Here is a 27881-nt window from a genome sequence, read left to right on the forward strand (position 1 = left end):
ATGCCGACTGTGCTGTGGTCGGCCAACCCCACGGCGTCTGTGCCAACCGCGTCAGCCGAAGACCTTGGCACCAGCTCCGGCGACGACAAGAAGACGCCCCAGGTCGTCGTCAACCCCGCGGACATACCGCCTCTCGGCGTGCCCATCGACACCACGCGGCGCTACTTTTGGGAAAAGGCCAGGCCCGTCGATCTCGATGCCATTGCCACCCAGCCGTCCGTCTACGACGACCCGGCTTTGGCCATCAAGTACCGACCGCGTGCTGACTGGGAGAACATCCATCGCTTCGATCCGCTTGCGCGCTGGACCTGGCGCGAGGAGAAGGCCCTTGTGCGCAAGATTGACGTTCGCATCTTCATCTTTACTTGCGTGGCATTCATGGCCCTGGAGATCGACCGCGTCAATCTCGCCCAGGCCGTGTCCGACAACATGCTCGCCGACCTGGGTCTGACGACCAACGACTACAATCTGGGAAATACAGTGTTTTTGCTGTCGTTTATGTGCGCCGAGCTGCCGTCGCAGTTGGTTTCCAAGTGGTAAGTCCCTTTCGCCCCCTCTTTCTATTCTGCAATTTACATCTGCATCGGCACAGCATTCCTAACTGCTTTAGGATGGGCCCTGATCGGTGGATTCCCATGCAGATGGTCCTGTGGAGTGTCGTGGCCATGTGTCAGTACAAGCTCAATGGCCGGACCTCGTTTCTCGTTACCCGCGCTCTTCTCGCCATCCTCCAGGGCGGTTTCATTCCGGACGTACGTTTCCAACCCACCCCCCAGTGACGTTTCCAGTTCCAGTCATTGTGAACAACAAGTTCTCATACACCTCAACCTTTCTTTCAGATGAACCTCTACCTTTCTTACTTCTACACCAGCGCCGAACTGCCCATCCGCTTGTCCCGCTGGTGGGCGACCATGACCTTTTCCATTATCCTTGGTGCTTTCCTCGCCTTTGGCATTCTTCACCTGGATGGCCATAATGGCGTCGAGGGCTGGCGCTACCTATTTCTCATCGAAGGCCTGATAACGCTGGCTGTCGGCGTCTCAGCCCTGTATTTTATGCCTCCCAGTCCCACGCAGACCAGTGGCTTTCCCCGCGGAAAGAAGGGCTGGTTCACCGAGCGGTTCGTTCACATTATGCCGCCATTTCAGTGATTGATTGTTTAACGTTTCGGCTGTGTTTTCTACTCCGTATATATCTAACGCGTCTTGTCGCACAGCGAGGAAGCCATCATCGTCAACCGCGCTCTCCGGGACGACCCGTCCAAAGGCTCTATGCACAACAGACAAGCCATCACACCTCGCTTGCTGTACCACGCTCTCAGGGACTACCACATGTGGCCAATGTAGGTCTTTGCTCCCGTACACCAAATCTCACACAGTAAAGACTTGCTAACCGACCCAGTTATGCCATTGGCTTAACCTTTCAGATGTCCATGGGCCCCCCAACCCAGTATCTGACTCTGAGGTGCGCTCGCCCTGCTGTTGTTGTCTTATTTGTCTTTCTTTCTTTACACTGACTTACACCTTGTAGTTTGAAGGGCCTCGGCTTCACAACCTTCCAGACCAACTTGCTTATTATTCCTACATACGTGCTCTCCATGATCACTTTGCTGTTGGGCACGCTCTTTGCTGGTTGGTCTGGCCGACTGGCCCTCAACGGTCTCCTCGGCCAGTTTTGGGCTCTGCCCTGCCTTATCGCGCTCTATTGCATCGACATCACGACCGCGAACAAGTGGGTCGTGTTTGCCCTTGTCAGCGTCCTGCTCGGTTACCCCTCGAACCACTCCGTCCAGGTCGGCTGGGCCTCGCGCAACGCCAACACGGTGCGCACCCGCACCGTCTCGACCGCAATGTATAACATGTGCTGCCAGGCGGGCGGTGTTATTTACTCCAACATATACCGAGCCGACGACGCACCCCGCTACCGCCGCGGCAACCGCACCCTCATCGGCCTGAATGTTGGCGTGATCTTTTTGTATGTGGCGGTGCACTTCTACTACCGCTGGGTCAACGCCCGCCGCGACAAGATATGGAATGCGTGGACGCCCGAAGAGCGCGAACACTATATTAACACGACCAAGGACGAGGGCAACAAGCGTCTCGACTTTCGCTTCGATTACTAGACAAAAGGGATATGTGTCTTTGTTCGGCGATACCTGCTTCCTGAAAGACCTCCCTGCCACTCTATAACCACGCCCACTCCCTAAGTTTGTTCGCTCTATTCTAATAGGAACTATAAATCGTCCATGTTATACCTGCCGTTCATCATCAACCAATTTCTTTACCCTGCTTAGAAATACCAACTCACTAGACTTTATTTTTCTGTCTTTGAAACGAGAGTTTTACGTGACATCACGAACTCCATCTGCGCCTGGGTTCAGCTTGCGTCGAGAGGACTGGTTGCTCTTTTTGACATTTTTGTGCCATTGCTGCATGTTCCGTTTTAAAGTGAACGCACGCCGCTATGCTGGTTAGACGGTATAAGGATCCCACGCAGGCAATAGGACATAATGGAGCCCCGACTATAAATCAAGGTCGTGTAGACGAGCTAGTGCCTGACTATGCAAAACCTCGCCTCTATATTCCTCTTTGGCACTTATTCAAGCTCAACATGAGAGATGCTGCCACTAAATAGCCCTTAAAGGATGCATGGTTCCCGTCTATGAAAATCCACGCTGTCGCACAAAACGCCAAAAAAAAAAAAAAAAAAAAAAAAAAAAAAAAAAAAGAAGAACCAAAGCTCCCAAGTCAAGTCCCCCAAAACGTGTACCGTAGTCTTTCGGTGTGAATTCGCACGAGGGCCCTTCGTCGGTCAGCTTCGGCCCATCGCGTTTGAGCTTAGCGAGGACTGTGGGGAGTGGGGAGCACTGAGCGGGCTCGTACATAAAGAACGAGCCTTGGAGAGACCCCGCTCCGCGCGCCGTCCAAAAGGTCGGTACTATTCAAGCCGGCAGGACAATTAGAGAGCGACGAGAGCGCGACAACTGGGAGAGGAAGACAGAGCTCTTGCCTTCGTTTATTTCTTTCTGTTTCTTGACAAGGAATGTGGTCGTCGCTTCTTTCCCGTTCGAGTCCTTTGTCGTCACCGTTCTTCCTGATTTGGCATCTTCATAATAATATATTCCCACAGTAGTCGCCCACCGACACGATTTAAACTGACATTCCAATCTACCACTCTCTTCGACGACTCTACGACGAACCTACGTCCTACATCCACCACGCACATGACGCTCCCGCAGCTGCTCGTCGGCAAGGTCGCGGGCATCACTGGCGGCCTGACGGGCATTGGCCGCGTGAGTCTCCTTCGGCCCGTCACTTTTCCCATCTATCTGTACATCTAACCAACCGCCTAGGCCATCGCACTCGACTACATCCGCCACGGCGCCAAGGTCGGCATCAACCACCTCGGCGGCGCCGGCGACGAGCCCCACCTCAAGAGCTTCCTGAAAGAGGCCGCGGCGCTGCTGCCGGCCGGCGAGGTCGTCGAGAACCGTGTGGTGACATTTGCGGGCGACATTTCCATGCCCGAGACGGGGCGCCAGTTTGTCGAGCACATTGTGGCCTCGTTTGCGCCGGCGGACCACCAAGGCCGCCTCGACGTCTTTGTGAGCAACGCCGGCGTGTGCCAGTTTGCCGAGTTTCTGGACCTGTCACCGCAGCTATTTGAGCACACGCTGAGCACCAACCTGTCGGGTGCGTTCTATGCCGTCCAGGCGGCCGGTCGCCAGATGGCCCTGCACCAGACGCCGGCGGGCGGCTCCATTATCGGCATCAGCTCCATCTCGGCGCTCGTCGGCGGCGGCCAACAGACGCACTACACGCCCACCAAAGCCGGCGTCAAGAGCCTGATGCAGTCGTGCGCTGTGGCCCTCGGCAAGTACGGCATCCGCTGCAACTCGCTGCTGCCCGGCACCATCCGCACGCAGCTCAACGACGTGGACCTGGCGGACCCGGTAAAGCGGACGTACGTCGAGGGCCGCACGCCGCTCGGCCGCCTGGGCCTGCCGCAGGACATGGCCGGGCCGGCAGTCTTCCTGGCCTGCGAGGAGCTGAGCAGCTTTGTGGTACGTCCCTTTTCTTGAGCCACCATCCGGTTGCATGTCCTTTGCCAATGATATTTTGGTGGTATTTTTTTTCGGCCATCTGCTAACAGCAAACTGTTTCCCCAGACTGGTGCTGAGCTGCTCGTCGATGGCGGTCTGTTTGTGAACCTGCAATAGGATTGGGTGCCGAAATACAGGGCAGATATGAGAACAAGACTTTAATTTTTATGAATGGTGTACATAACCTTTCCGTCAGTTATTACATTGCGATTTAGCATGTGTGAGTGAACAGATTACTGTCGTGTGAGCGCAGACTTACAGGTCGCTAGAACGCTGCAGACAGACCTCCTCCGCAGCAGGTGCCCTTTTTTTCGTCCGCCACGTGACATCCCCACTTGTACATATGCGATGACATCGTACGATTTTGACGTCGTTCTTTGCCGAGGAAAGCGCTTTTTATTCTGCACTCCGATCAACTTTTGTTTTGGCCGTCAATGGCCAATTGATACGACGATTGCGCCGTAAATAAAATTTCTCAGTCTGCTTTGCTTCTCCTTCGCAAGCCTACCTCAGTATACCGCAAGTATTCTAGCACACTCCCGCACAAAATGAATACGGTAAGCAACCAAAAGCTCCAATTCTTCAGTCGACTCGAGTCAGCTTAGTCTACGCCGTATCGTTTCCTCCGCACGGCGCCGCTGTCCGTGCATGCTGTCACTGAGCATGGTGACTAACGTTGGTGTCCTAGGTACGGTCGTTTTGGTATGTTCTGCCACGGCACACGGCCACTCTCGATCACCTGATCTTGTCTTCGGTCGTGGCCATCTCTCCTCCTGTCGTTCGCTTTACTGACAACACATCTCAACAGGCTCGGCTGGGGCTCCCTCTGTGCAGGTACGTGGCTTTCCTCCTTGATTTTGTCTCGCCGTCTCACCGTCTAGCCGCCTACTAATACACTCCCCCAGCCGGCGGCATTGCCTATTACTTTGCCAAAAGGAGCATCAACGCCGACCGCCAGGCCCGTCTCTCCGAACAGCGCCGCAAGAAGTCGGTCATCGATGCCCTCGAGAAAGAACGCCAAAACGCCAGTCCCCAGTCGGCTGCCGCCGCCCGCACGGACACTGTCGGCTCGCCCAGCCAGGAATCCTCCAGCGCCGATCCAGCGCCCACGCGGCACGCACCGGCCACCGAGTCACAGCGCGTGCTGGAGAAGAGCAAATACGAGGCGAGCTCGCCGTTTCGGAGTCCCAAAGGTGACCGGTTTTCGTGACGAGACGAACGGGCTGAGCGGTGGGAGTAACAGAGACGACGAGACGGAGAAACTGACGAGGGGAAAGGCTGGGCCTGGGCCCATCTGACTCGAGCTCGCACTCCACCGGGTGGTAGCCGAACAGCGGCAAAATTAAAGGAACGACTGCCGTATGTAGTCACCAGCAAGCTAGGTGGCACACAGTCATGTATGGATATTGTTCGATTTGATATATGGGGTTCGACTCTAGATTGGCAGATCATGGAGCCATACTGGCTCCTTGTATTGTATTAAAACATGTAACCGAAAACCACGAAAGAAGTACGAAAAGACCCAAAGATTCCGATCCAGGCAATACTCATAAATATGCAGGATATTATATCCCGCCAAAACGCACAACTGTGAGACTACAGCGTCACGTCGCCGCCACAACATCCCAAGGCTGAGGCGGCCGGCTCACAGCACACCGTTAGCGCCTTTTGTCCTGGGCAGCTTCCTCGAAATGCGGTTCTAGTGCTAGGGTGGGCAGGAAGCCCCACTTTAATTCTCGCATCCCCAAACGGCAAGACCAATCCTCCGCAAGACCATGCTTCAACATCCCTGAATCTCCGTAAACAAAACATCTCCAACACGACGCCTTCACGACGCACGCCAGTCTACGTCCATCTACGTCAATACACGGCACTACGCCGACACGCCACGCGACAGACAATGGTCGCCCTGTCTGCGAGTCTAGTCCAAACTGACGCGTGTGCACGACTCGCGCCCTGAAGAGCAGTTTATGTATAGCCTTCGAGTGCATCGACCTCGCATCGCATCACGACATTTTCCGGCTTCAAGGTGACACGTCCACCGCAGACCGCCTCTTACCACATCACATTTTGCCATGGCCGCTACGGCCGCCCAGCTGGCCATCGCCACAGCCTCCCTCACCGCCGTGCTCCTCCGCCCGGACCCCGCGCCCTGCTCGCGCCCCGATATTGACGAGTTTGCTGGCCTGCTGGCTCTTACTGCGGCGCGCTGCTCGCCTGCCAATGTCCAGGTTTGACAACGCTCCTGCCCGCCTCTTCCCGCTTCTGCCCGTCTCTGCCCGTCTCTGCCCGTCTTTTCCCGTACTGTTCTCGCCGTCCTTTTTTTTTCTTCTTTTTTTTCTTGTATACCACTATCTCTCTCTCTCCTGAGCCTCGCTAAGCGCTTCTCGACTTCTTGGTGGCTTGCCACCTATTTTCTCGTCGTTTTCTTCCTTCCTCCCCTACACAGACTTGCAAGCATTGGATGTTGCGCCATGTCACGCACTCGCCTGCCCGCACTGCCGCCGTCGGCCGCTACCTCGTGGCGCTCGCCCACTCTTTTTCGCCAGAGACACGACGCACAACATCCGAAACGGAAGCCAAGCCGACCTCGGCACGCCGCAAACGACTTCACCTCCTTTACGTGATCAGCGATGTCCTGTACCACGTCGCGTTTCGCAGCACCGCCCCGGACGGCGACAACGCGACGAGACCGCCGTTTGTGGCCAACATCGAGCCCAGTCTCCTGCCCCTCGTGTCGAGCGCCGCAGCGTTTGTCCGTGCCCCTAAACAGCTCGCAAAGCTAAACGACCTGCTCGACCTGTGGGCCTCCCAGAACTACGTCGGTGACAACGTGCTGCAGCAGCTTCGAACAGCCATCGACGAAGGACCACGCCGGGCCGAGGAGGCGCTGCAGAAACAAGCCAAGGACAAGGCCTCGGGCAAACACCAAAAGGGGCTGGCTGCTGCTGGTGCTACAAGTACAGGCGCCTCCAAAGAAGCAAAAGAAACAAAAGAAGCGCCTTTCCTGCTGCCAGCCCTCCATGGCGACCCTGCCGTGCCCTGGTACGACTGGCCCGCCGCCACATGGCTCCACGTCCTCGAGCCCAACTCGACACGTCCCATGAACCCGGCCGCCCTGCAACCGCTGCAGCTTGCGCCCGGTCCCGCACCACCGGCCCTTGAAGCCAGCGTGCGTGCCCTGCTCGCCGACGTTGACCGCATGTATGAAGGTGAGGGCGGTGAGGGCGGTGAGGATGGCAAGGACAGTGAGATGTCAGCCGCTGCCGACATCGACTCGGACGTGAATGCCCTTGGAGAACGCATCGATGTTGATGTCCTGTCGGGCGACATTGTCGGTGGCGACACCTACTATGGCTGGTCCCGTGCCTTTTGCAAGAGCATGAAGGAGCGTCGGCGACGTTGGAAGACTCTCGGTGGCGCTGGCTTCGCAGAGCCAGACGTCAGTCCTGACCGAGGCCGGGCGACATCGACGTCTCGACAAAAGGACAGTCGGAGCTGGAGGCGGAGTCAGAGTCGAAACCGAGACAGACGACGAGAGGATAAGAGCCAGTCACGTCTACATGTGCCGAGTCACCGCTACCACCATCGCTCCCGATCTACGTCGAGATCCAGATCCAGATCTAGGTCGAGATCGAGGTCGAGGTCGAGGTCGAGGTCAAAGCGCCAGTTCCGGTCCAGATCAAGCAGCCGATGTCGCTCTCGGTCGTGGAGCGGATCGAATTCGCCGAGGAGACGCCTGTCTCGCGACCGATACCGCTACTCACGGTCGCCGCAAAGGGCACAGTACGATGACAACGACGGTCAACCGCATCCCACCCTAGGAAGAACACCGCCGCCCCATATTCAGCACGGTCTGCCGCCCGTTCCGGTCCATCTGCAGCACCACCACCAGCCGCCGCCGCTGCCGCCGTATGGAGGAGCGCCGCATCCTGCCTTCTCCGTCTTCCCGCATCCACCTCCACCTCCACCTCCACCACACTTGGGCATGCCTGCTGGCTTTCCGTTTGTCCCTCCACTGCCTGTTCCCCCGCCAGGCTACCAGGGACCATGGCCTCCGCCCATACCGCCTCACTTGCTGCCAAATTCTGCTTGGTCAGAATCTGCAGCAACACCGCCGCTACCGCCGCCGCTACCGCCGCCACAACAATACCAGCATCGGCATCAACAACAGCATCAACAACATCACGGGTATCAGCAGCAACAATACGACCAACAAAGACATCCTGCGTATGGTCAGCCACCTCAGCAAGTCCCGAGGAGTGGTAATGGATCTTGGGATCGGTCGAGAGGGTAGTGTAGTTGATGTCGTTTGATTTCTTTAAAACGCCAACGCCGAAGTCATTGAATCTAAAATATGTGTAGAAATTGTAAATTCATTTATCACATAAGCTGACTAAGACAAAAAACCATTGGGGGAAAACATCAACGTTTTTTTATTCATTTTTAACAGGTAGTTGACATCCTACGGCCATAAATGATGAATATTTCATGACCATTTTATTATCAATAACATGTCGGTTTTGAGACCAATCGTAGTATCCGATTCAAGTTCAGAATGCAAACCTATAACACAGAGATTCGACCGAAACAAAGTATGTGCATGAGAGGTGGATGCCCGATGCAACGCAGATGCAATTATATGTATAATTTTCAAAAATATAACCATATAACAAAGCAGCCCCACCGGAACGCCGTTTTCAATGTTGTTGCCACTTCACTTCCAACAGTCCACCTTCGTCTTAATCCATCCCCAACCAACCCTCCTCGCCATCGTCGCCGTCATCAAAGACAACCACCTCGGCGTGTGGTTCCTCAGCGGCCTTGTACTTCTCTCCTTTTTGTGTTAGCGCGGGCACCACAGCCGTCGGCTGGGCGGCCGCCAGTTTCTTGGTCGCTTGCCGTGCCCTGGCCTGGTCCAGCAGATAGTCCACCGTGTACACGTTTTCGTCCGCCAGTCGCCGGATCTCATCGCGCATGCGGCCCACTGCCCGCGCCACCACCCGCAGCTCCACGTCCAGCTTGCCCCGGTTCGCTGTCAGCCACGCGCCGTGCCGGTCCACCAGCGCCTTGATCCACAACAGACAGAACTCAATGTGCGGCGTCTGCTCCGTCTGCGCCGCCACGAACCGCAGCAGCCGCGCCACGTACACCGTCGGGACGCCCGCCACGACGAGCGGGATGTTCTGGTGCGGCACGTCTAGGAACACATGCTGGAGAAGCGCGGCCTCGTTGAGTCGAAACGCCATCACTAGCGCCTTAAGGTAGTCGTGTTCCTCGCGCAGCACCTGCAGGGTCGACGCCGGCGTGATCTCCATGCTCAGGTCGAAGGGGTCAAACGGCAGCGTGGTGTCGAGCGAGTACACCAGCAAGCCCTCGGTGGACGCCGCGCAGAACGCTAGGCCCGTCGGCGCGAACGCCACGCTAGATACGCGCACGTCAGGCACGCTGCGGCGCGCGGACGGGTCGCCGCCGCGCTTCGAGCCGGGCAGTGACCGGTCCAGCCGGTCCTCGCGGTCCGACAGCTCGCCCTGCTCGTCGAGCGCGCCCGCCGGACCCGCCTCGGTCAACTTGCCACTGTGCAAGAACTCCTGCGTGCCGCTCAGCGAGAGGTTGACGCTGACGGTGAACTTCTTGAGGAGCACGCCCGTCGTCACCGAGTACAGGCAAATGTACTTGCTGCGCCCGGCCGCCAGCAGGCAACTGCCGTCGGTGCTGTAGCGGATGCAGCCGAAGCTCTTGGTGCCGGCGACGTTGGCCGCGGTGCGCCGGTCCGAGATCGTGCGGCCGCCCGACACATCGCGGCGGCCGTCGAGGCCGGCGACCTGCGCGGCGTCGGCAATGGACCAGAACGTCAGCTGGCCGTCGAGCGTCGAGATGGCCAGCTGCTGTGAGTCGGGCCGCACGGCCATGTCGAGGACGTCCGCCTGCAGCTGCAGCGGCTCGCTGGTCTGGGTGCGGTTGAAAACGGACCAGATGCGCGCCGTGCGGTCCCAGCTGCCGCTGACGAGGACGCTGCCGTCGGGCGCAAACGCCAGTGTCGACACGGGGCCCTCGTGACCCGACAGCCGGTCGAGCAGCTGGCCCGTCTGCACGGACCAGATGTGGATGTCAAACGAGTCGACGGAGCCAGCGGCCACGACCTCCCCGCTGGGGTCGACGGCCATGCAGGCGAAGGACAGCCGCGTGGGCGCCGTGAACGTGCGGAAGTTGCGGTAGCGCACGAGATCCCACGCGCGGATCGACCCGTCGAGACTCGCCGTGAAGAGCACGTTGCCCTTTCTGGCAAACTCGCACGCCGTGACGCCGCTCGTGTGCTCCGTAAACGTGACGACACAGAACCCCGACGCAATGTCCCACACCTTGATGCGGCCGTCGTCGGCCGTCGTGACAATGCGCTGGCCGTCGGGCGCGTAGACCAGCGCGTTCATGGCGTCAAAGTGGCCCTGCTGCTTGAGAATGTACGACTCGGACTGCCACTCCCACACGAGCAGCTGGCCGAGCTTGGAGGCGCCAAACGCCAGCCACTCACCCGACGCGTTGATCGTGACGTGGTCAATATCGTTCTGGGAGATGCTGAGCGTGTGGATCAGGTTGAAGTCAGGCATTTCGTAGAGACAAAACACGCCGCTCGAGAAGCCGGCCACGAGCAGGTTCGATGCGGCGTGGTAGGCGGCACACCGCAGGCTCGTATTGTTCTGGTGGAAGTAGTGGCGCTGTGCTATGCGCCAGCGCATGTCTCGGTCGTCGTCGTCGTCGTCGTCGTCACTCTCTTCGTCGTCACTGCTGCTCTCCTCTCCAGCTGGCCGTGGCGGCTTCAGGTACTGCCACTCAAACAACGCGCCGTCCTTGCTGACTGTGTAGATGATCTCCTGATCCCGCGAGAACCACGCGCCCACAACGGCCTGCCGGTGGCCCGACAGCACCGTCGGGCTGAACCCTTCCTCGCGCTCCAAGTTCCATATCCGCGTCGTCAGGTCCTTGGACGCCGTCAGGAAGAACCGCGAGTCGCCCGACCACGCAATGTGCTGCACCGTGTCGAAGTGGCCCGCGTACGTCCGGAACCGCACAAACGGCGCAAAGTCCAGCTCGCCGTCTGCGTTGGTGTCCGGTGTCGAGGGCACGTGCCACACCTCCGTCTTGCGGCCGAGGCCTACGGCAAAGAAGCGGCCCGAGGGCGAGAACGCGAGCGCGGTGCAGGGCCCGCGGAACGAAAAGTGGTAGAGGACGACGCGGCGGGGCAGGTTGGTCAGAATGGCCTGGCCATCCTCGTCGACGGTCAGCAGAAGGTTGCCGCGGGGGGTGATGCCAAGGCGGGCGATATTGGTGCGGTGGGCGAACGGGAGCGTATAAGACGTGTTGCTGCGGCGGTTAGCAGAGGCAGACGGACGTATTGCATCATAGAGAACACCGGGAGCTCGAGACCCACTCAACAAGGTTGAACACCGTCACACGGTTGCCGACGGGCGAGTAGAGGTGCGTGCCGTCGGGGCTGTAGAGCAAATTGCCCTTGCAGTAGACGGTCCCCAGCAGGTTCGAGAACTGCGATGTCAGTGTAAGTTCACAAACACAATACAATGCAATCTGTAGAGCACACCAACCTTGAACTCCGTCTTCATCTTGGCGGGTGGGCGTGCGAACGAGGTGGTTGTCGATCACAGAAACTGCAGAAAATCCGCCTCCAAAATTTGTTATCGCCAGAACATATCGCGATACTTATCGGATCCTTATCGAGAAAATTACAGCGGGCCCGCAGGATAGATTGTCCGGTGCCGCAGAAGGCGGGGAAGACCAGTTCCTCCGTTAAAGGGGAAAGAGGTGAACCATCGCTAGGTACATAGTACTCACTGTATTTTGTTAGTTTGCAAAGTACCTCCGTATCGGGCTAGACCCCCACTACGCCTTCTAACTTCCCACTGCCGAGCAGCAAGAACGAAAAAGGGGGGGAACGAAGGAAAGAGCCTCCCCCTGTCTTAGTGACCTAAACAGTCAAGGCCATCGCAATAAAAATGGAGGAAAGGGAGCACTAGGGGAACCCTCTAGTACGACATACTTGTACCTCTTGGGTGGCCCCTTCCCCCCCTGGATTAGGTTGGCCCGTGCACCCGACTGGAAATTTGGACACTTCCCCTGAAGGAAGCCGCGAAGCTTCTCCTTCCCGCCTTTTCTCCTAATTGTTCAGGGGAAGGTAACAAAACGCCAGAAACACAAACAAAGCCTCTTTTGCTCTCCTGCACTCCATTTCTGCCATTCTGCCCTTTTTGTTTCCTTGTTATTGTCAACGCTGCCCAGCTCACCACGCTTGCATCGAATCGAATTTCTCGACGACCTGCACCGCCACGACTCGCAAGAACGATTGTGTTGGACCAGGCCCCCTCCCCCTTTTCTATCATAACCTCGACAAACCCGCACAAAGCTCCCGCCACAATGCCTCCTGTTGCCGCTTCCGCCGAGAGCGCATCGCCGATTGGCATCGCCAACCTGCCGAACCAGCGGCACAAGATTGTCGCGAAGAGAGGCGCCGCCTTTACGATTATGGTGTGTAGCAATTGCTGATGCTGGTGCTGATGCTGATGCTGTTCCCCGGAGGAGACATGGTGCATTCGGTGCCATGCCCGGGATTCTTGCTGACCGCCCCTCTTTCAGGTTGCCGGTGAATCTGGCCTGGGCAAGACTACGTTCATCAACACGCTCTTCTCGACGACCATCAAGAACTATGCCGACCACAAGCGCCGTCACCAGAAGCAGGTCGACAAGACCGTCGAGATCGAGATTACCAAGGCCGAGCTGGAGGAGAAGTTCTTCAAGGGTAAGTGAACACCGCAAGGCGAAACGATGACATGGCATGGGAGCATTGGGGCGGGACCTCTTTTTGTCTTCCCTTGCTTCTTGTGCTGCGAGACTCTGGCTTTTTCTCGCGCCCCCCCTCTTATGACATTCGCAGGACATCCGTTCTGACCACAACTAACACTGCCAGTCCGCCTGACCGTCATCGATACCCCCGGCTTCGGCGACTACGTCAACAACCGTGACTCATGGATGCCCATCATCGAGTTCCTCGACGACCAGCACGAGTCGTACATGCTCCAGGAGCAGCAGCCCCGCCGCCAGGACAAGATTGACCTGCGTGTCCATGCCTGCCTCTACTTTATCCGCCCCACCGGCCATACCCTGAAGCCCCTCGACATTGAGGTCATGAAGCGTCTCTGCTCGAGAGTCAACCTGATCCCGGTCATCGCCAAGGCTGATACTCTCAGCCCTGCGGACCTGGCCAAGTTCAAGGCAAAGGTACGTTGGACGTGGCTGTGCCAAATTTCCCCTGTCAATGCCCTTTTCATTGTTTTATTTTCATACCTTTCTGCTAACAAATTCAGATCCGGGCTGTCATCGAGGCCCAGAGCATCAAGATCTACCAGCCGCCCGTCGAGGAGGACGACGAGGCTGCTGCTCAGCACGCCCGCAGCCTGATGGTCGCCATGCCCTTTGCTGTTATCGGCTCCGAGAAGGACGTCAAGACGGGCGACGGCCGCATCGTCAAGGGCCGCCAGTACTCGTGGGGCGTCGCCGAAGTCGAGAACGAGGACCATTGCGACTTTAAGAAGCTGCGGTCCATCCTGATCCGCACACACATGCTGGATCTGATCCACACCACCGAGGAGCTGCACTACGAGGCCTACCGCGCGCAGCAGATGGAGACGCGCAAGTTTGGTGAAGCCCGCCCTCGCAAGCTCGACAACCCCAAGTTCAAGGAGGAGGAGGAAGCGCTGCGCAAGCGCTTCACCGAGCAGGTCAAGATCGAGGAGCAGCGGTTCCGGCAATGGGAGCAGAAGCTCATTGCGGAGCGCGATCGTCTTAACAAGGATCTCGAGCAGACCCACGCCCAGATCAAGCAGCTGGAGGGCGAGCTTGAGTCCATGCAGGGCACCGCCGTTCGCAGCCATGGTCGCCGTTAGGACTCGCCCCTGACTTCGAGAACGGCGGCCTGCAACTAGACGAAACTGGAACTGTCTCTTGTTTCGTTTGGCCGGCCTCGTCACACGACTAAGAAAAGAACGAAAACGAAAAGGAACTGGTGCCAAGGACAAAACGTCAACGTGGTACAAGCGGGGGTTCTCTCTCTGCGTTTAGTGTTCGGCATTTCGACGCCTCCATTTCTGCGTTTCTACGTCTCTTTATGATTCTTCTCTTGCCTGTCGGCGCATGCGAGCCGACTCAGAGGTTTTCTCTTTTTTTTTGATCACCGCGTATCCCGGGTCGGAAGAGTAGAAAAATGGAGAACGGAGAATGGAGAATGGAAAATGGTGAATGGAGAAGAGGGGAGTCTTGAATTTCGGACAAAGACATTAGTCTGCTGTCCCTTCTGTTTGCCTCGTTGCTTCTTGTTTTCTTACCACGGCGGATAAAAAAAGGAAGCGGACAGTATACTACCCCTGAGTTGTGTTTTTTACTTGTTGTCTTAATTATTATTGTTGATTTTTTTATTACGCCGCGAAAGCTGTTTTTTTTTACCCCCTTCGAACTCCGACCCACTACCTATTTCTTTTTTGTGCGGCTGTTTTGCGAGTCTTTTTTTTATTTTTATTATCATGTTATCCCGTTTTAGCTTTCCAGAATTACTGTGTTGTTAGTCACGACGTAACCTGGGCAGTCCTTCTTTGATACCATATTAATGAGATTGGTTGTCCATAAAAGCAGTTATGGAACCATGTGGTTTACGTGATGCTGTTCCAAGAAGTCGTATGTGATAAAAAAAAAAGACGAAAGTAAGAAAATACGTAGAGGAAGGGGCTTGCTAAAGATGCATCATGCTTGTCCAAACAAACCAGCCCCTGATAGAGAAGTGCTGATGCAGACCGACACCAGAGAAGAACGCCTGTTGAGTATCCCGCCAGAACAATGCGTATGGTAATGTACACAAACTAGTAAGCAATTTTTTCAAAACAAATCGTCCGTCGTTCCTGTGCTCTTTCCCTTTGTCCTTAGACCGCATCCATGCTCGCCCGCATCGTCAGCTGCTCGTTCTTGTTGCCCAGCTTGGAGATTTGCAAAAATGCATCGACACCGTAGCCCTCGAGGCTGTGCAGCTCTAGACTGCCGGCCCAGTACTCGGCATACACGCGGCTGAGCGGCAGGCCCATGCCCAGGCGTAGATTGGGTGGTCGCTGCGACAGCGACGCCAAAGAGTTGCCGTGGGGGTGGTCTGGGTCACCCGTCACGTTCGGCGGCTTGTCCTGCCGGTGTGTGGTGCTGTGTCGGCTCGGGGGCTGCTGCATCTCGTCGACGCGCAGCTCCTGGAGGGTGGCGCTCATGCGCGGGACCTTTTTGAGGTTCTCGAGCAGCCGCTGCGAGTGCTTCCCCTTGCTAAAGGACCACAGGTACGGCATCATGTCGTGGGGCACGCCGCCACCCTGGTCGGAGACGCGGATGATGACGTGCTGGGCGGCTTCGCAGAGGGTGATTTCGATGGGTGGCGGAGGCGGGGGCACGCCGTTGGTGTGCGATAACGAGGCGGCGGCGGCGCCACTGCCGCCGCCGCTGCCGCTGCCGCCGTTTTGGCTTCCATACAGTCGTTGGCTCCGCTCGACGGTCGCCTGCACGGCGTTGCGCAGCAACTCGCCAACGATGTACTCGAGGTGGCTCAGAATGTAGGGGAACGTGGTGTCTAGGTGGCCCGTCAGCTGGATGTCGGGCACCTGCACGTCGGGCCCATAAGCGCTGCGGGCGAGGTCGCAGACGGCCTTGGCACACCGGTCGATGACGTCGCGGGCCTGGCACTTTAAAAAGACCTCGCCGATGAACTCGTGGCCCTCGGGCAGCGGTGCACCCGGCGAGTACCAGGAGGCATTGAACGTCTCGGTCAGCGCCAGGTGCTGCTCCGCAATGACACGGCGCGAGATGCGGGCGCGCAAAATGGTGTTCATAAACTTGTCGAGGTCGCGTGCGGGCATGAGGTCGCTGCACTCGAGGATGCCCATGGCCAGCTTGGGGATGACGGGCAGGTGGGCCTGCAGGGTCTGGCCGATGACGTCGCAGAGCACGTCGTTGTCGTCGAGCGTCTTGATCTCCTTGACTTTGCGGAACATGTCAAAAGCATTGTAGTAGAGCTCGTAGACGGCGCTGATGTGTGGGTTGGACACGACAGCATAGGGCAGCTGCTGGATGTCGCGGATGCGATGCGCCAGCCGCGTCGGCAGCTCGGTCCGCACGTAGTTGGCTGAGCTGATCAGGCGGGCCTCGGTCAGGGAGCGGCCAAAGACCATAAGCTGACGCAGGCTGATCGGCCGGGCCTCCTTTGCAACCCAGCTAGCGAAGCGAAAGAGTTAGCTGTGGCCATGGTACGTCTTGTGAGTCTCTTCTGTAAACGAAGCTGGGCGGGTGGCACGTACTCATCCAAAACGGATATGGGCCGCCATCGCGTGCTGGGTGAGGGCGGCGTCTGGGCTAACGTTGCAGCAGCGATTGAGCGGCGTGTGCAGTGTCTCGACGGCGGTAAGCAGCACAATGGGCCACCCAGTGCACTGGCTCCTCGTCTTGACGCTCTCATCCGGACGGCCTGGGTGGCCCTGCCGGCCTGGCCAGCCATCCGTGGTGTGGATAAGGCCATGCAGATCGTGCCATGCGGCAAACTGCAGAATCCAAGCTGGCGATGCGATGCAGATGATAGGGCGACGAGAAAGGCAATCTTTGGGGGCCGACAACAGCGGTGTCAAGCTGCCAAGCTGTTTTCAAGTGTATTGTAGGATGCACAGTGGACGAAAATGCGAATTGGGAGACGATGGCAACAAATTGTAGAGGTGGTGGGCGGTTGCATGTCAAGTGCTGTTTTTGTCGGTCCACCACATGCAAATGTGAGGCGATGTTCGGCCAGAAGCTCCAGAACTGCATACACACGACCAGGGAAGGTGGCCCGCAATATGACTCTTACTTGTGCTTTCCCTCCTCTTACACAGACCTTTTTAGCGCACTTTGCGCCGTTGCCGCTCGTCGTCTGCGAATCACAGTGAGAGAGAAAGTGCGACCCAACCCCACACTGGCCTGGAACTGGCCCGCACGACAGCGCTTCTGCGCTGGTATAGTCCTTGGAAAGGCTACGCTACAGAAGCTCCGCGCGACGTCGGCGTCGAAGCTCCAGCGGGGAGGATGTCTTACAATGGGCAAGTGCTCGTAGTAGCCATTCATGGGAAACACAGCTTACATACAAAGTCACGTGGAGAATCCTATCCTACACTGCGTCTTGGGAGTTCACGAGGCGAAGACACATGGGGCTCACAACGAGGCTACGACGTATATTGCGTGTCTTCTGGCACTATCAGTCTTTAAGAACATGAAGCATATATTTGATTCAGAACATATCTGCAAGTGTTCGTGAGATACAAGAAGTAGCACCTGCTGCCCTCTCCTATATGAAGCACCTGTTCTTCGTTTCTCGGGCGGCATTGGTGGCTAACAACAAATGAATCGTGGGGACAGACAACCTATATTACCAAAGCAAGGCTGTAAGATACAATGTTTGCCTGGTTCGCGATGCTGTCTCGAAACCTTCAGTCATAAGCTGCAAGACCTGTCAAACTGTCAATTCAGCCAGAGGCAGGCAGACAATGACGACCACTAAAACGTCATGGCGGGGCTCCATAGCGGGGAGGCAAGCACGAGCCAGTGGGACGGACAAGGTAAGGTTAGCAGGCAAGCATGGGGAAGGTCCAAGCCTGGCTAGGCTTGCCAGGCGACGGCGTAGGTAGACCTACACTCCGAGTATGCAGTTAGTGGATACTTATTTTTACACCTAGTTTTGCAGCTGATACATGTACCGATCATCTCTACTGCGCTGCCTTGGCTCGGAACGCCTGGCACATATGTCGTAGTCGAGGGCTTTGCATGCACAGCCTTTGCCTCGTCCTTCTCTTTCGCCACATTTCTCTCCGCCCTCTCTGTTTGTCCATGCTCTGCTCTCATTATACTGTTCAGTCGTCTGCTTTTGCCTGGATGTTTTCTTTCATTGACCCCAACTGTGCGCACAGCTCCTTCCTCTTACCGTCTCGATCTCTCGGACCTGCCTCACATTTGGCACGCACGTTCAAAATTCCAAAAATAAATAAACAATTGAAAAAGCGAGTGGCAAGAGCAAAGCTCATCCGTGCTTGGTAGGAACGACCAGCCAGCATCCCAACAAATAGTCAGCGGTGGCCCCCTTCCCCCCTTCCCGCCTGTAAGGTCGCCCCACGATCCACGCCTGCCTACCAAATTTTCTCTGCGGGACCCAGTCTGCATCGCACCTTCCATACCTCCGCCGGCTCTGGCTCGCGTCACAGCGGCTTGCCTTCTCTGCTGCTTCCTTCCTCAACCTCGCATTTGTTTGGTCGGCTCCAAGGACACAACGAACATTGGTTTCTGTGTTGGTGACCTTACGCTTCCTCCTTTTTTTGTTGTTCACTGTCACATCTCTTTTTCTTCGTGTCTTGAGGCGCCTTTCTTCGGCAGATACCCCTCGTTTCCTCGGCCTCCGACTTCAAGCCACGCTTCGTGGCTTGCCTCCTTCGAGCCGCAAACCCGCCACCCGCACCTGCCGTCTTTGAGAACGTACCGACGTCGCATCGTCGTCGTTGCTTCCTTCCTCTCCAACTCGCCAACGCCGGCACCGGGCTCTCCTTCCCTACCCACCTCGGCCACCGCCTTCCGTCTCGAATCAAGAGCGTACCTGCCCTATACACACGGCTATCATGGTGAGTATTGTTCTTGCCCACGTTACAGCATTGCAGCATCGCCACGCCACACCTCTCCTCCTCACCTACACCCTCGTCACCTACGCATCTTGACGATTTGTCCGTCCCCGTCTTCCCGTCACCTCTTGCATTCACCTTGCTTCCTCGAGCTACCCATTGGCTGTTGCTGCGCCTCGCACGTCACACTTCACGCGACCGTCAGCTCAGAGCTCATCTACGCTGCCACGCCGCCCTTCACAATCGAGGTCTTGTTGCTTTACGCTTGGCCGCGGTGTCAATCTCTTTTCCACATTGTTGCAACGCACCCTCCCACCCTCTCACCCTCATCCCGGCCCCACGACCGCTGCGCTTGGCAAGGTCAAAGTCCGTTTGGCTAAACTCGCATGCTACCCTCTCGTAGGACATGAACCCGGAAGATAACGTCTACGCGATGGAGACCGACGACATCACGTTGACAAATAGCGGCTCCGACCATGAGATGGCGACTGCACCTGCGTCGGAGGTCCCGACGACCAAGATGGACACGGACCCCGACCAGCCGCTCGCGAATGACTGTACGTCCGACAAACCTCTCTCTTGTTTGTCAGCCATCAGAGAACGATTGGAGTTGGAATACTGACCAGCTGGATTTTAGTCGACTCCATGAAGGAGCTGGTGCTTACGCCGCTCATCGATGAACCTCCCATCCTGGAAGATGTTGTTGACACATGGACGGTCGACAACTGGCGCTCGCTGAAGAAAAAGGAACATGGTCCGGTTTTCAAGGCTGGCGGCTTTCCTTGGTAGGTTGACCCGAAGACGTCGCGCCTGCGGCTTCACATTATAGATGCGGAATACTAAACCGACCTCTCCTCGCAGGCGCATTCTTCTTTTCCCGCACGGCAACAACGTCGATTATGTATCGGTGTACCTCGAGCACGGGTTCGAGCCGAGCGAGATCCCGGATGACTGGGTGTGCTGTGTCCAGTTTGCGCTGGTGTGTTGGAACCCCAACGACCCGATGATATACGCGACGCATACGGCGCATCACCGCTTTACAAAGGACGAGGGCGATTGGGGCTTCACACGCTTTGTCGAGCTGCGCAAAATGCTCCACAATTGGGAGGACCGTCAGCGGCCCATGATCGAGAACGAGTCCGTCAACATCACCGCCTACGTCCGCGTCGTCGAGGACGAGACCGGTGCGCTCTGGCACAGCTTTGTCAACTATGATTCCAAGAAGGAGACGGGTTTCGTTGGTCTCAAGAACCAGGGCGCCACATGCTACCTGAACTCCCTTCTGCAGTCCCTTTACTTTACCAACGCTTTCCGCAAGGTGAGTTTTGACCGTTTTTATTCTCCCCATCGATTTTGACGCGTCGCAAAGCGTGGCATAACTGACCCAAACCCCTCCCCCCCGCGCACCAATCTAGGCCATCTACGGCATTCCTACGGAGTCCGAAGAAACCTTTAGCAACAGTGCATACACGCTCCAGCGACTATTCTACCAGCTGCAGACCTCCAAAACAGACGTCGGCACAAACGAGCTCACAAAATCTTTCGGCTGGGAGTCAAGACACATCTACATGCAGCAAGACGTTCAGGAACTGTGCCGCAAGCTGATGGAGCGCATGGAAAATAAGATGAAGGGCACGGCCGACGAGAACCTGCTGTCCAAGATCTTTAGTGGCAAGGTCAAGACGTACATCTCGTGTATCAACGTCGAGTATGAGTCGAGCCGTATCGAGGACTTTTGGGACATCCAGCTGAACGTCACTGGCAACAAGGACCTACAGGCCAGTTTCGAGGACTACATCAGCGTCGAGCGGATGGACGGCGACAACAAGTACTTTGCCGGCGACAAGCACCAGCTGCAAGACGCCAACAAGGGTGTCATCTTCCAGAGCTTCCCCGACGTTCTGCACTTGCAGTTGAAGCGTTTCCTCTATGACTACTACAAGGACGCGCCAACCAAGGTCAATGACCGCCACGAGTTTCCCGACGTCATCGACCTTGCACCGTACTTGTCTGAAGACGCCGACAAGTCCGAGCCCTGGACGTACCAACTGCATGGTGTCCTCGTCCACAGTGGTGAGCTGGATGCCGGCCACTACTATGCGTTCTTGAAGCCGACCAAGGATGGATGGTTTTACCGCTACGACGACGAGAAGGTCACCAAGGCGACGAAGCGCGAAGTCTTGGAGGAAAACTACGGCGGTGCCTATCCACCGCTGCAGAACCCGTACATGCGGCAAGGCACTACGAAGAAGATGCCGATCATGCGGCCCAACAGTGCCTACATGCTCGTGTACATTCGGCAGTCCCGCGTGGAGAAGATCCTGACCCCCGTCTTGGAGACGGACATTCCCAGGCATATCCAGACCCGCTTCGAGGACGAGGCCCAGCTCCGCGAGGCGAAGCGCAAGGAGCGCGATGAACAGCACCTGTACATTGGCATGAAGGTTATTACCGACCACACCTTCCAGCAGCACACCGGGTTCGACTTGACCAGCTTCGACAGCCTGCCCGACACCGACGCGTCCGCACCGCGCATCTACCGGTTATTGCGTACGTCAACAGTCGAGGAGGCAATTGCCACGATTGCCGAGGACATGTCGCAAGACCCGAAGCGGGTGCGCCTCTGGGTGATGGTCAACCGTCAAAACAAGACGATTCGTCCGGACCAGCCAATCATGGACACGCACCTGACCGTCGAAGAGACGTACACTCGGATATCCTCGCATAGAGACAATATGCTCCGTGTGTGGGCCGAGGTGGCGGAGGACGTCGGGCCGGACGGCGAGGCGATCTGGCCCACATATCAGAGCCAGCCGAACGGCCAGGTCGTCAAGAACGACCTGATCCTTCTCTTCCTCAAGTACTTTAACATTGAACAACAGGTCATTACCGGCATCACGCACGTCTACTTGAGCAAGGAAAAGAAGGTCGAGGAGCTGTTCCCGGTCATCATGAAGAAGATGGGATGGGGTGATAAGCTCACTGATGGGGACAAGCTCCTGCTCTGGGAAGAAATCAAGCCCAACATGATCGAGGCACTTAAAGCCAAGCAGTCTCTGAAAGCCGCGGAGTTGCAGGACGGTGATGTGATTTGCTTCCAGCGGTACTCGGAGCGCAAGTCGTCGTCGGAACGGTCGTCGTTTCTGGATCGTAAGACGACCAGCGAGAAGTCGTCCGACAAGTCAGGGGCTGTGGCCAAGAAGTGGGATTACTTCACTGATGCCAAGACGTACTATGAGTTCCTGCTTCACAAGAGAGAGGTCCAGTTCATGCCGCACCCTGCACGATGCAATGCGGACGAGTACCCGGCGTTTGCATTGCTGCTCAATGTCCGCATCACCTACGACCAGCTGTGCGAGCGCGTCGGTGAGCAGCTCCAAGTCGAGCCGACCCACCTGCGGTTCTACACTGTCAACAACAATGCGTCGGGCAGCCCGCGAACCGTGGTCAAGCGCAGCGTGGCCCAGAACCTGAACACCATCCTGAGTCCGCAGGGCTACGCGACGCTCGGCACGTCGCAGAAGGCAGACGCCCTGTACTTTGAGGTGCTGGAGATGAGCTTGGCGGAGCTTGAGACGAAGAAGGGCATTAGACTTGTTCTTCTCAGCGACGGCATCTCCAAGGACGTAAGTTTTTGTCTTTTCTGTTTTGTTATGTCCTCGCCTCAGAGTCCTTTCCACCTCAGCCTTGTCACGTATGCTAACACCGATTAGGAATCCTTTGACCTTTTCGTCAGCAAGAACAGCAACACGGAAGACCTGATTCAGGCTCTGGTGCGCAAGGCCAAGATTCCCGACGAGGCCGAGGGCGGCCGGATGCGCATCTACGAAACAAGCGGACTCAAATTTTCGCGCGTGCTGCCGAGAGACTACCCTGTCCTGAGCCTGAACGACTACTCGCAGCTGATTGCTGAGCGCATCCCGCCCGAGGAGCTCGAGGCCGAGGACCCGCAGGTCATCCAGGTCTTCCACTTCCACAACGAGCCCAGCAAGGTGCACGGCATCCCTTTCCGCTTCCTGCTCAAGGAGAACGAGCCGTTTAGCGAGACGAGGAAGCGCCTGGAGGCGCGCACTGGCTACAAGGGCAAGAGCTTTGAGAAGATCAAGTTTGCGCTTGTGCGTCGTATGCCGTACTCCAAGCCCCAGTACCTGAATGATGGTAAGACCATACCGAGCACATGCATGCTCCTTTCGATCCCTTGGCCTGACAGTAAACTAACGGGTGTAGATGACATTCTCTGGGACTTGGCGACGCAAGAGGACGACTTCCTCGGCCTGGATCATGTGGATAGGACGCGGGGCCTTAGGAACGGAATAGAAGACCTGTTCCTCCACTAGAGTCTATTCTACACGGAGCATCTGTATCGATTATGGAGCGAAACTGGAGCAGACAGCAGACAGCAGACCTCATACCGCAGCGATTGGTATTGCCGGCGCGTGGGTGTCCTGGGGCTGACGCAATTCGGGCATTTGGGATTGGGGACGGTATCTCTTGGCGGTGTTTATCGTATAAAACGGGGGCGGGTTGTTTGTTAGGGCACCATACCAGTCCACGTTTTTTTTTGTGTATTTTCTTGTTATGGATATTCATTTTACAATGCTTCGCGCTTTGTTTTTCATCTTTACTAGGGCGCTCCGACGAAGAGCAGAATTATCATTTTCAGCAATGTCGTCGTTTCGATTTATGACTTGTATTTACTGTGTAAGTTGTACGAAGTAGCTGTCCGTTGTAGTGATAATGAAAGCGGTCAGAAGCGGCAGAAAGGCTAGATGCGATAAGAACTTTTCCTTGGGGCAAGCGCAAGAAAAGTATGCGGGTGGCACCTCCCTGCACTATCTATAGAGCGATAGTAAAATTTACAACATCCTAACAAGGAGGGGCTGCACAACAAAACAATAGCAACTGACGACAACGAACGAGCAGCGACATCCGACTCTGTTTTCGACAGGGACAACGACTGAGCGATACCTTTTTTTTTTTTTTTTTTTTTTTTCCCCTTTGCCCGTTTCGTCCCTCACATCATGAACTTCCCCGGAAGCGGCCTTGGCGGCGCGGGCGCGGGCTCGCCGGGCATTGACCCCAACGACCCGAATATGAAGCGGATGCAGGCCGTGATGGACTCGTGTTTTGCCAAGACGGCCTTGTCGGGCGTGGCCGGGTTTGCCCTTGGTGGAATTTTCGGCCTGTTTATGGCATCGGTCGGTCCACTGTCCCTTGCGACTGTGTCTCGTGACTGCGACTGACATTACGGTTTGTAGATGGCCTACGACACGCCGTACCACACGCCGGTACCGACAAACACACCAGCGGCGAACGCGGCAGCAGCAGGTGGCAAGGCGGCAGCGTCATTAGCAACGACGTCCACGACTGGGGCCGCCGGCACAGCGGCAAAGACGGTCATTGGCGCGGGCGCCGCAGCACCGACGACTGTCACGACGGCAGCCACCAATGCGGCAACAACGTCGACAGTCGCCTCGACGTCGGCAGCGGCAGCAACCTCCACATCCTCCTCCACATCCTCCTTGAAACCAGCAACACTCGCCACGTCGGCACCAAAACCGGCCGTCAGCATTCCCGTGTCCGGCGCCGCCGCCGCCTACGTAGAGCCGCCGTCCATCCCGCTGCGCCAGCAGCTCGCCACGGGTTTCCGCGATATGGGCAGCCGCAGTTATTCCAGTGCGCGGAACTTTGGTACCGTCGGCGCCCTCTTTGCCGGCATCGAGTGCGGCATCGAGGGCCTGCGGGCCAAGAACGACATGGGCAACGGCGTGGCAGCTGGCTGCCTGACCGGTGCGATTTTGGCGCGAAACGCCGGCCCGCAGGCGGCGGCGATTGGCTGTGCGGGTTTTGCGGCGTTTTCGGCGGCGATCGACGCGTACCTGCGCATGCCACCGAGTGACGATTAAAAAGAAGAAGAAACAGAAAAGGAAAAGAGAAACAAAGCATGAAATCTTAGGAGCCTGCTCCAGCCTGTCCTTTATTGATTTTTTATTTGGTTAGAGGCGTTGGTCGCATATAGATACGGATGGGGCACTCTCTCTTCTCTCGGGAAATCGCAAAAATTGGGGCTGCAGATGGGAAATGGCACAAGGCCTTGGGAAGACATGTCTGAGAATATGTTTTGAAATCTTCCTTGTGCTTGTTGTACGATTTTATGGATAGAACAACTCTTCCCGCTGCTTTGTCCCTGTATATATATATTGTCTTTAACGCACAATCGTTTCGATTCCGTCTTATTTGTCAAACGAATACATGAAAAGGAGAAGTTTTGTGAAAACAGCATGCAAATATATTAAACGCTCGTTGTATACACCAAATTTCATACGCAAGAGGGGAAATAAAACACTGCAGACGACACGAAAAAAATAAATAAAAATAAATACAAGTAAAGCAAATTTATGCTTTTCATCACCGTGTGCCCTCCTTACGACGTCTGATAAATCTGGAACTTTCCAAATTCCCAGAAGGCATTCTCAAAGGCCGCTGGGTTGTTCGCCACGTAGTCCGTGCAGTTTGTCGGTGACGAGCCGCCAATGCACTTGTGGCTGCCCACGCAGTTCATGGGGCAGCTCGACGTTGGGTACTTGGCCTCGCCCAGCGAGCCGCAGAGGTCAATGTTGGCAATGATGCTGGCGTTGGTAAAGTGCGAGCCAATGTCGCACTTCGTGTTGGGGAAGTCGGCCAGCGCCGTGCCCCACGCGCTGGGGTTCGGGTTGCCGGCGGTAATGTCCGAGGGTACCGACCCGGACGTGAACTGCCACATGCGGATGCCCGCGTCGCGCCACTCCACCGCCACCGTGCCGCCGCCGTCCGAGTTGTACGTCGTGCCAAACGTCGCGGCGCTGCCGTCGACGCCGCAGCCCGCGTTGTTGTTGGTGCCGTTGTAGCAGTCCGTCTGTGCGACTGTGCCGGACATGAGGCGCTTGACCGACTCCATGGTGCAGCCGTTTGTGGTGTGAAGGGTCATCATATTGCCCGTCGTCGCCAGGTTGACCGCCTCCATGATGTCGATCTCGCCATGCGCGGGCCAGATGTTGTTGTTGGGGTCTGTCAGCCACAGCGCCGGCCACGTGCCGCAGCCGTACGGCGTGTGCTTGACCTCAAAAATAAAGAGGCCGTTGTTGTACTGGTTCTTGGACTCGAGGCGGACGGAGAAGCGGCCGGTCGAGGCATCGGGCGTCGAGCCAGGGCCGACAGACGTATCAACCTTGACGACGGCCGAAGAGCTCGAAGCGGACGTAAGGTTCTAAAGGAAAAGAACAAGCATGTCAGCAAAGGCATGTCGCATCTCGTGATAGGACCTACGAAGGAATCTGTGATGGGGTGCGGCACGGCTCGAAACGTACCAACGACGTCGCTGTCTCCTTGGGAACATAATGGACAAAGCCCGAGGCCGGGTCGTAGCCCGTGAAGTAGTTGAAGTTGTCAAAGAAGGACTCGCCCGAGAACGTCTCCTTGAGGGTGTAGTTGAGCTGGCTGTAGTCGGGATACCTGTTGGCGTTGGCATTGTTGCGCGTAACAACAACGGCCACCACAATCACAATCACAACGATGGCCGTGATACTGCCTATGACGAGTGCCCAGACCTTCTTGGTCCAGCCGGACGGTTTCCACCACGGCGCCGTGTACTCCTCGTAGTACCTGCGACCCATTTTGGTGAGGAGTTGATGGATGCGAAGACGAGGAAACGAGGGATGTCGAGATGACGAGGAACGAAGGCGTATAAGTGAAAAGAGACTTGGGAAGGGAAAGCGAGCGCAAAGTAGCGAGCGACCAGAGGTGTTCAACGAGTGAAACTAACAGAATAAAAAACAAGACATCAACAAAGCTTAAGACCGTCGTTCAGCAAAGGACAAGAAGATGGGATGCCAGACAAAGGCAGTGCCCAATCACGAAAAGCCGGTGGAAAGAAACAGACTAAATACTCATAACATAAGTACCGTGTATGTCATACGACGACTCAGATTCGCAGGTAGAAAAGGACGCGCCCCTCGGACCCGTTTATGATATGCGATGCGCAACAGGAGAAGAAATGGGGCCTTGACCAAGATATGAAGAAAGGGAGACAGAGAGAAAGAGAGGGCATCCCACCATCGGAAAAAGATACAAGAGACAAGGTCACAAGTAACCCTCCTGCCCACAATAATTGACGAACGGCAGGGGCGTGCCTACATAGTAATTACGCAGAGTGCCGCTTCGGTCTTTCCTGCTTCTTGTCACTGCTACAATAATCCACCGTCGTTATCGCTAAGAAGGACCGACGGCGTGGCGGAGGGAAGGCTCGACAAAGGGATGAGAGAAGAGAGGAAGACCCTTCCTTCCCATTTGGGTGTGAGCCGCGTACGCAATGCAAGTGGGCCCCAAGTCAGACGCAGAATGTGATAGGGAACCGCCTGACAGTGGCTCGGCTTCACTCACCGACCGCTAATACAACAAGAGACGCAGCGCAAAAGCGACGTGCAGAAAGGGAGAAGGATGTCCAAAAATAGGACGATGGTCGATGGCATGTGTTGGCGCAGAAAAGGGGAGCGAAAAAGTGACTGAAAATAAAGTACGGAGAGGCCAAAGCCAGTAAACAAAACCAGCAGTCAGGAAAGGCAGGGGCGACCCAAAACTTTCCAATACAACGTATGTGACGCGCCCAACACCCACGTTTCGACAGAAAAGGGGAAGGCGCGGCCGCCATTGCGCCCACTAGGGAGATCAAGCGCTGGTGAGTGGAACTTTGAGAACAAACAAAAGGCTTAGCTCTGTCGAACAATGCATCCGCGGTTGCCGTCCCAGGAACAGGAAGGAACAAAAACGGGCACCTTCCCGACTACTGTGTGGCCACCATGGGAAGAGGTCGTTCCGGGCAATTGATCCCCTTTTCGATGCAGGAGCGTCAGGGCATTCTGACACCGAACCTGGTCTCCCGTGGCTGTCGGGTTTGAGCTGTGGACTTTCGTCAAGCGGCGATCGCACCTGCTCCATGCGTCGTACCCTTGTCGAAAATCCAGGGACCGTGTAGGATACAGAATACGGCAACAGCGAATGGGCGCCTTCAATTAAACATCTTGACT

The 27881-nt window shown here is 56.4% G+C and overlaps 10 protein-coding genes across 10 annotated transcripts; 7 read left to right on the forward strand and 3 right to left on the reverse strand.

Moving 5' to 3' along the window:
• On the forward strand, positions 1 to 2122 carry SPBR_03443 (uncharacterized protein; the record flags this gene model as incomplete). The annotated part of the gene is made up of 6 exons (XM_040761734.1): positions 1 to 536; positions 611 to 752; positions 840 to 1120; positions 1217 to 1342; positions 1402 to 1464; positions 1531 to 2122. The coding sequence occupies 6 exons, from the start codon at positions 1 to 3 to the stop codon at positions 2120 to 2122; spliced, it is 1740 nt and encodes a 579-aa protein (XP_040623037.1).
• A 1101-nt stretch (positions 2123 to 3223) lies between these two features.
• On the forward strand, positions 3224 to 4219 carry SPBR_03518 (uncharacterized protein; the record flags this gene model as incomplete). Its single annotated transcript, XM_040761809.1, has 3 exons — positions 3224 to 3292; positions 3353 to 4063; positions 4169 to 4219. The coding sequence occupies 3 exons, from the start codon at positions 3224 to 3226 to the stop codon at positions 4217 to 4219; spliced, it is 831 nt and encodes a 276-aa protein (XP_040623038.1).
• Positions 4220 to 4650: 431 nt separating this feature from the next.
• On the forward strand, positions 4651 to 5312 carry SPBR_03537 (uncharacterized protein; the record flags this gene model as incomplete). Its single annotated transcript, XM_040761828.1, has 3 exons — positions 4651 to 4659; positions 4708 to 4768; positions 5008 to 5312. The coding sequence occupies 3 exons, from the start codon at positions 4651 to 4653 to the stop codon at positions 5310 to 5312; spliced, it is 375 nt and encodes a 124-aa protein (XP_040623039.1).
• An 865-nt stretch (positions 5313 to 6177) lies between these two features.
• On the forward strand, positions 6178 to 8418 carry SPBR_03434 (uncharacterized protein; the record flags this gene model as incomplete). Its single annotated transcript, XM_040761725.1, has 4 exons — positions 6178 to 6333; positions 6561 to 7544; positions 7730 to 7888; positions 8140 to 8418. 4 exons carry the CDS (start codon positions 6178 to 6180, stop codon positions 8416 to 8418), a joined length of 1578 nt encoding a protein of 525 aa, XP_040623040.1.
• A 426-nt stretch (positions 8419 to 8844) lies between these two features.
• SPBR_03417 (periodic tryptophan protein 2) lies at positions 8845 to 11721 on the reverse strand (the record flags this gene model as incomplete). Its single annotated transcript, XM_040761708.1, has 3 exons — positions 8845 to 11464; positions 11532 to 11644; positions 11704 to 11721. The coding sequence occupies 3 exons, from the start codon at positions 11719 to 11721 to the stop codon at positions 8845 to 8847; spliced, it is 2751 nt and encodes a 916-aa protein (XP_040623041.1).
• Positions 11722 to 12529: 808 nt separating this feature from the next.
• SPBR_03477 (uncharacterized protein) lies at positions 12530 to 14055 on the forward strand (the record flags this gene model as incomplete). Its single annotated transcript, XM_040761768.1, has 4 exons — positions 12530 to 12640; positions 12749 to 12911; positions 13080 to 13390; positions 13477 to 14055. The coding sequence occupies 4 exons, from the start codon at positions 12530 to 12532 to the stop codon at positions 14053 to 14055; spliced, it is 1164 nt and encodes a 387-aa protein (XP_040623042.1).
• Positions 14056 to 15081: 1026 nt separating this feature from the next.
• On the reverse strand, positions 15082 to 16685 carry SPBR_03474 (pyruvate dehydrogenase kinase; the record flags this gene model as incomplete). The annotated part of the gene is made up of 2 exons (XM_040761765.1): positions 15082 to 16405; positions 16489 to 16685. 2 exons carry the CDS (start codon positions 16683 to 16685, stop codon positions 15082 to 15084), a joined length of 1521 nt encoding a protein of 506 aa, XP_040623043.1.
• A 2540-nt stretch (positions 16686 to 19225) lies between these two features.
• SPBR_03410 (ubiquitin carboxyl-terminal hydrolase 7) lies at positions 19226 to 23156 on the forward strand (the record flags this gene model as incomplete). Its single annotated transcript, XM_040761701.1, has 6 exons — positions 19226 to 19376; positions 19457 to 19604; positions 19681 to 20137; positions 20235 to 22445; positions 22533 to 22977; positions 23047 to 23156. The coding sequence occupies 6 exons, from the start codon at positions 19226 to 19228 to the stop codon at positions 23154 to 23156; spliced, it is 3522 nt and encodes a 1173-aa protein (XP_040623044.1).
• Positions 23157 to 23840: 684 nt separating this feature from the next.
• On the forward strand, positions 23841 to 24725 carry SPBR_03524 (uncharacterized protein; the record flags this gene model as incomplete). Its single annotated transcript, XM_040761815.1, has 2 exons — positions 23841 to 24017; positions 24078 to 24725. 2 exons carry the CDS (start codon positions 23841 to 23843, stop codon positions 24723 to 24725), a joined length of 825 nt encoding a protein of 274 aa, XP_040623045.1.
• A 518-nt stretch (positions 24726 to 25243) lies between these two features.
• On the reverse strand, positions 25244 to 26471 carry SPBR_03506 (endo-1,3(4)-beta-glucanase; the record flags this gene model as incomplete). The annotated part of the gene is made up of 2 exons (XM_040761797.1): positions 25244 to 26065; positions 26166 to 26471. 2 exons carry the CDS (start codon positions 26469 to 26471, stop codon positions 25244 to 25246), a joined length of 1128 nt encoding a protein of 375 aa, XP_040623046.1.
• Positions 26472 to 27881: the final 1410 nt, after the last annotated feature.

This window comes from Sporothrix brasiliensis (assembly GCF_000820605.1).
Source record: "Sporothrix brasiliensis 5110 chromosome Unknown Cont13, whole genome shotgun sequence".
Classification (NCBI taxonomy): Eukaryota; Fungi; Ascomycota; class Sordariomycetes; order Ophiostomatales; family Ophiostomataceae; genus Sporothrix; species Sporothrix brasiliensis.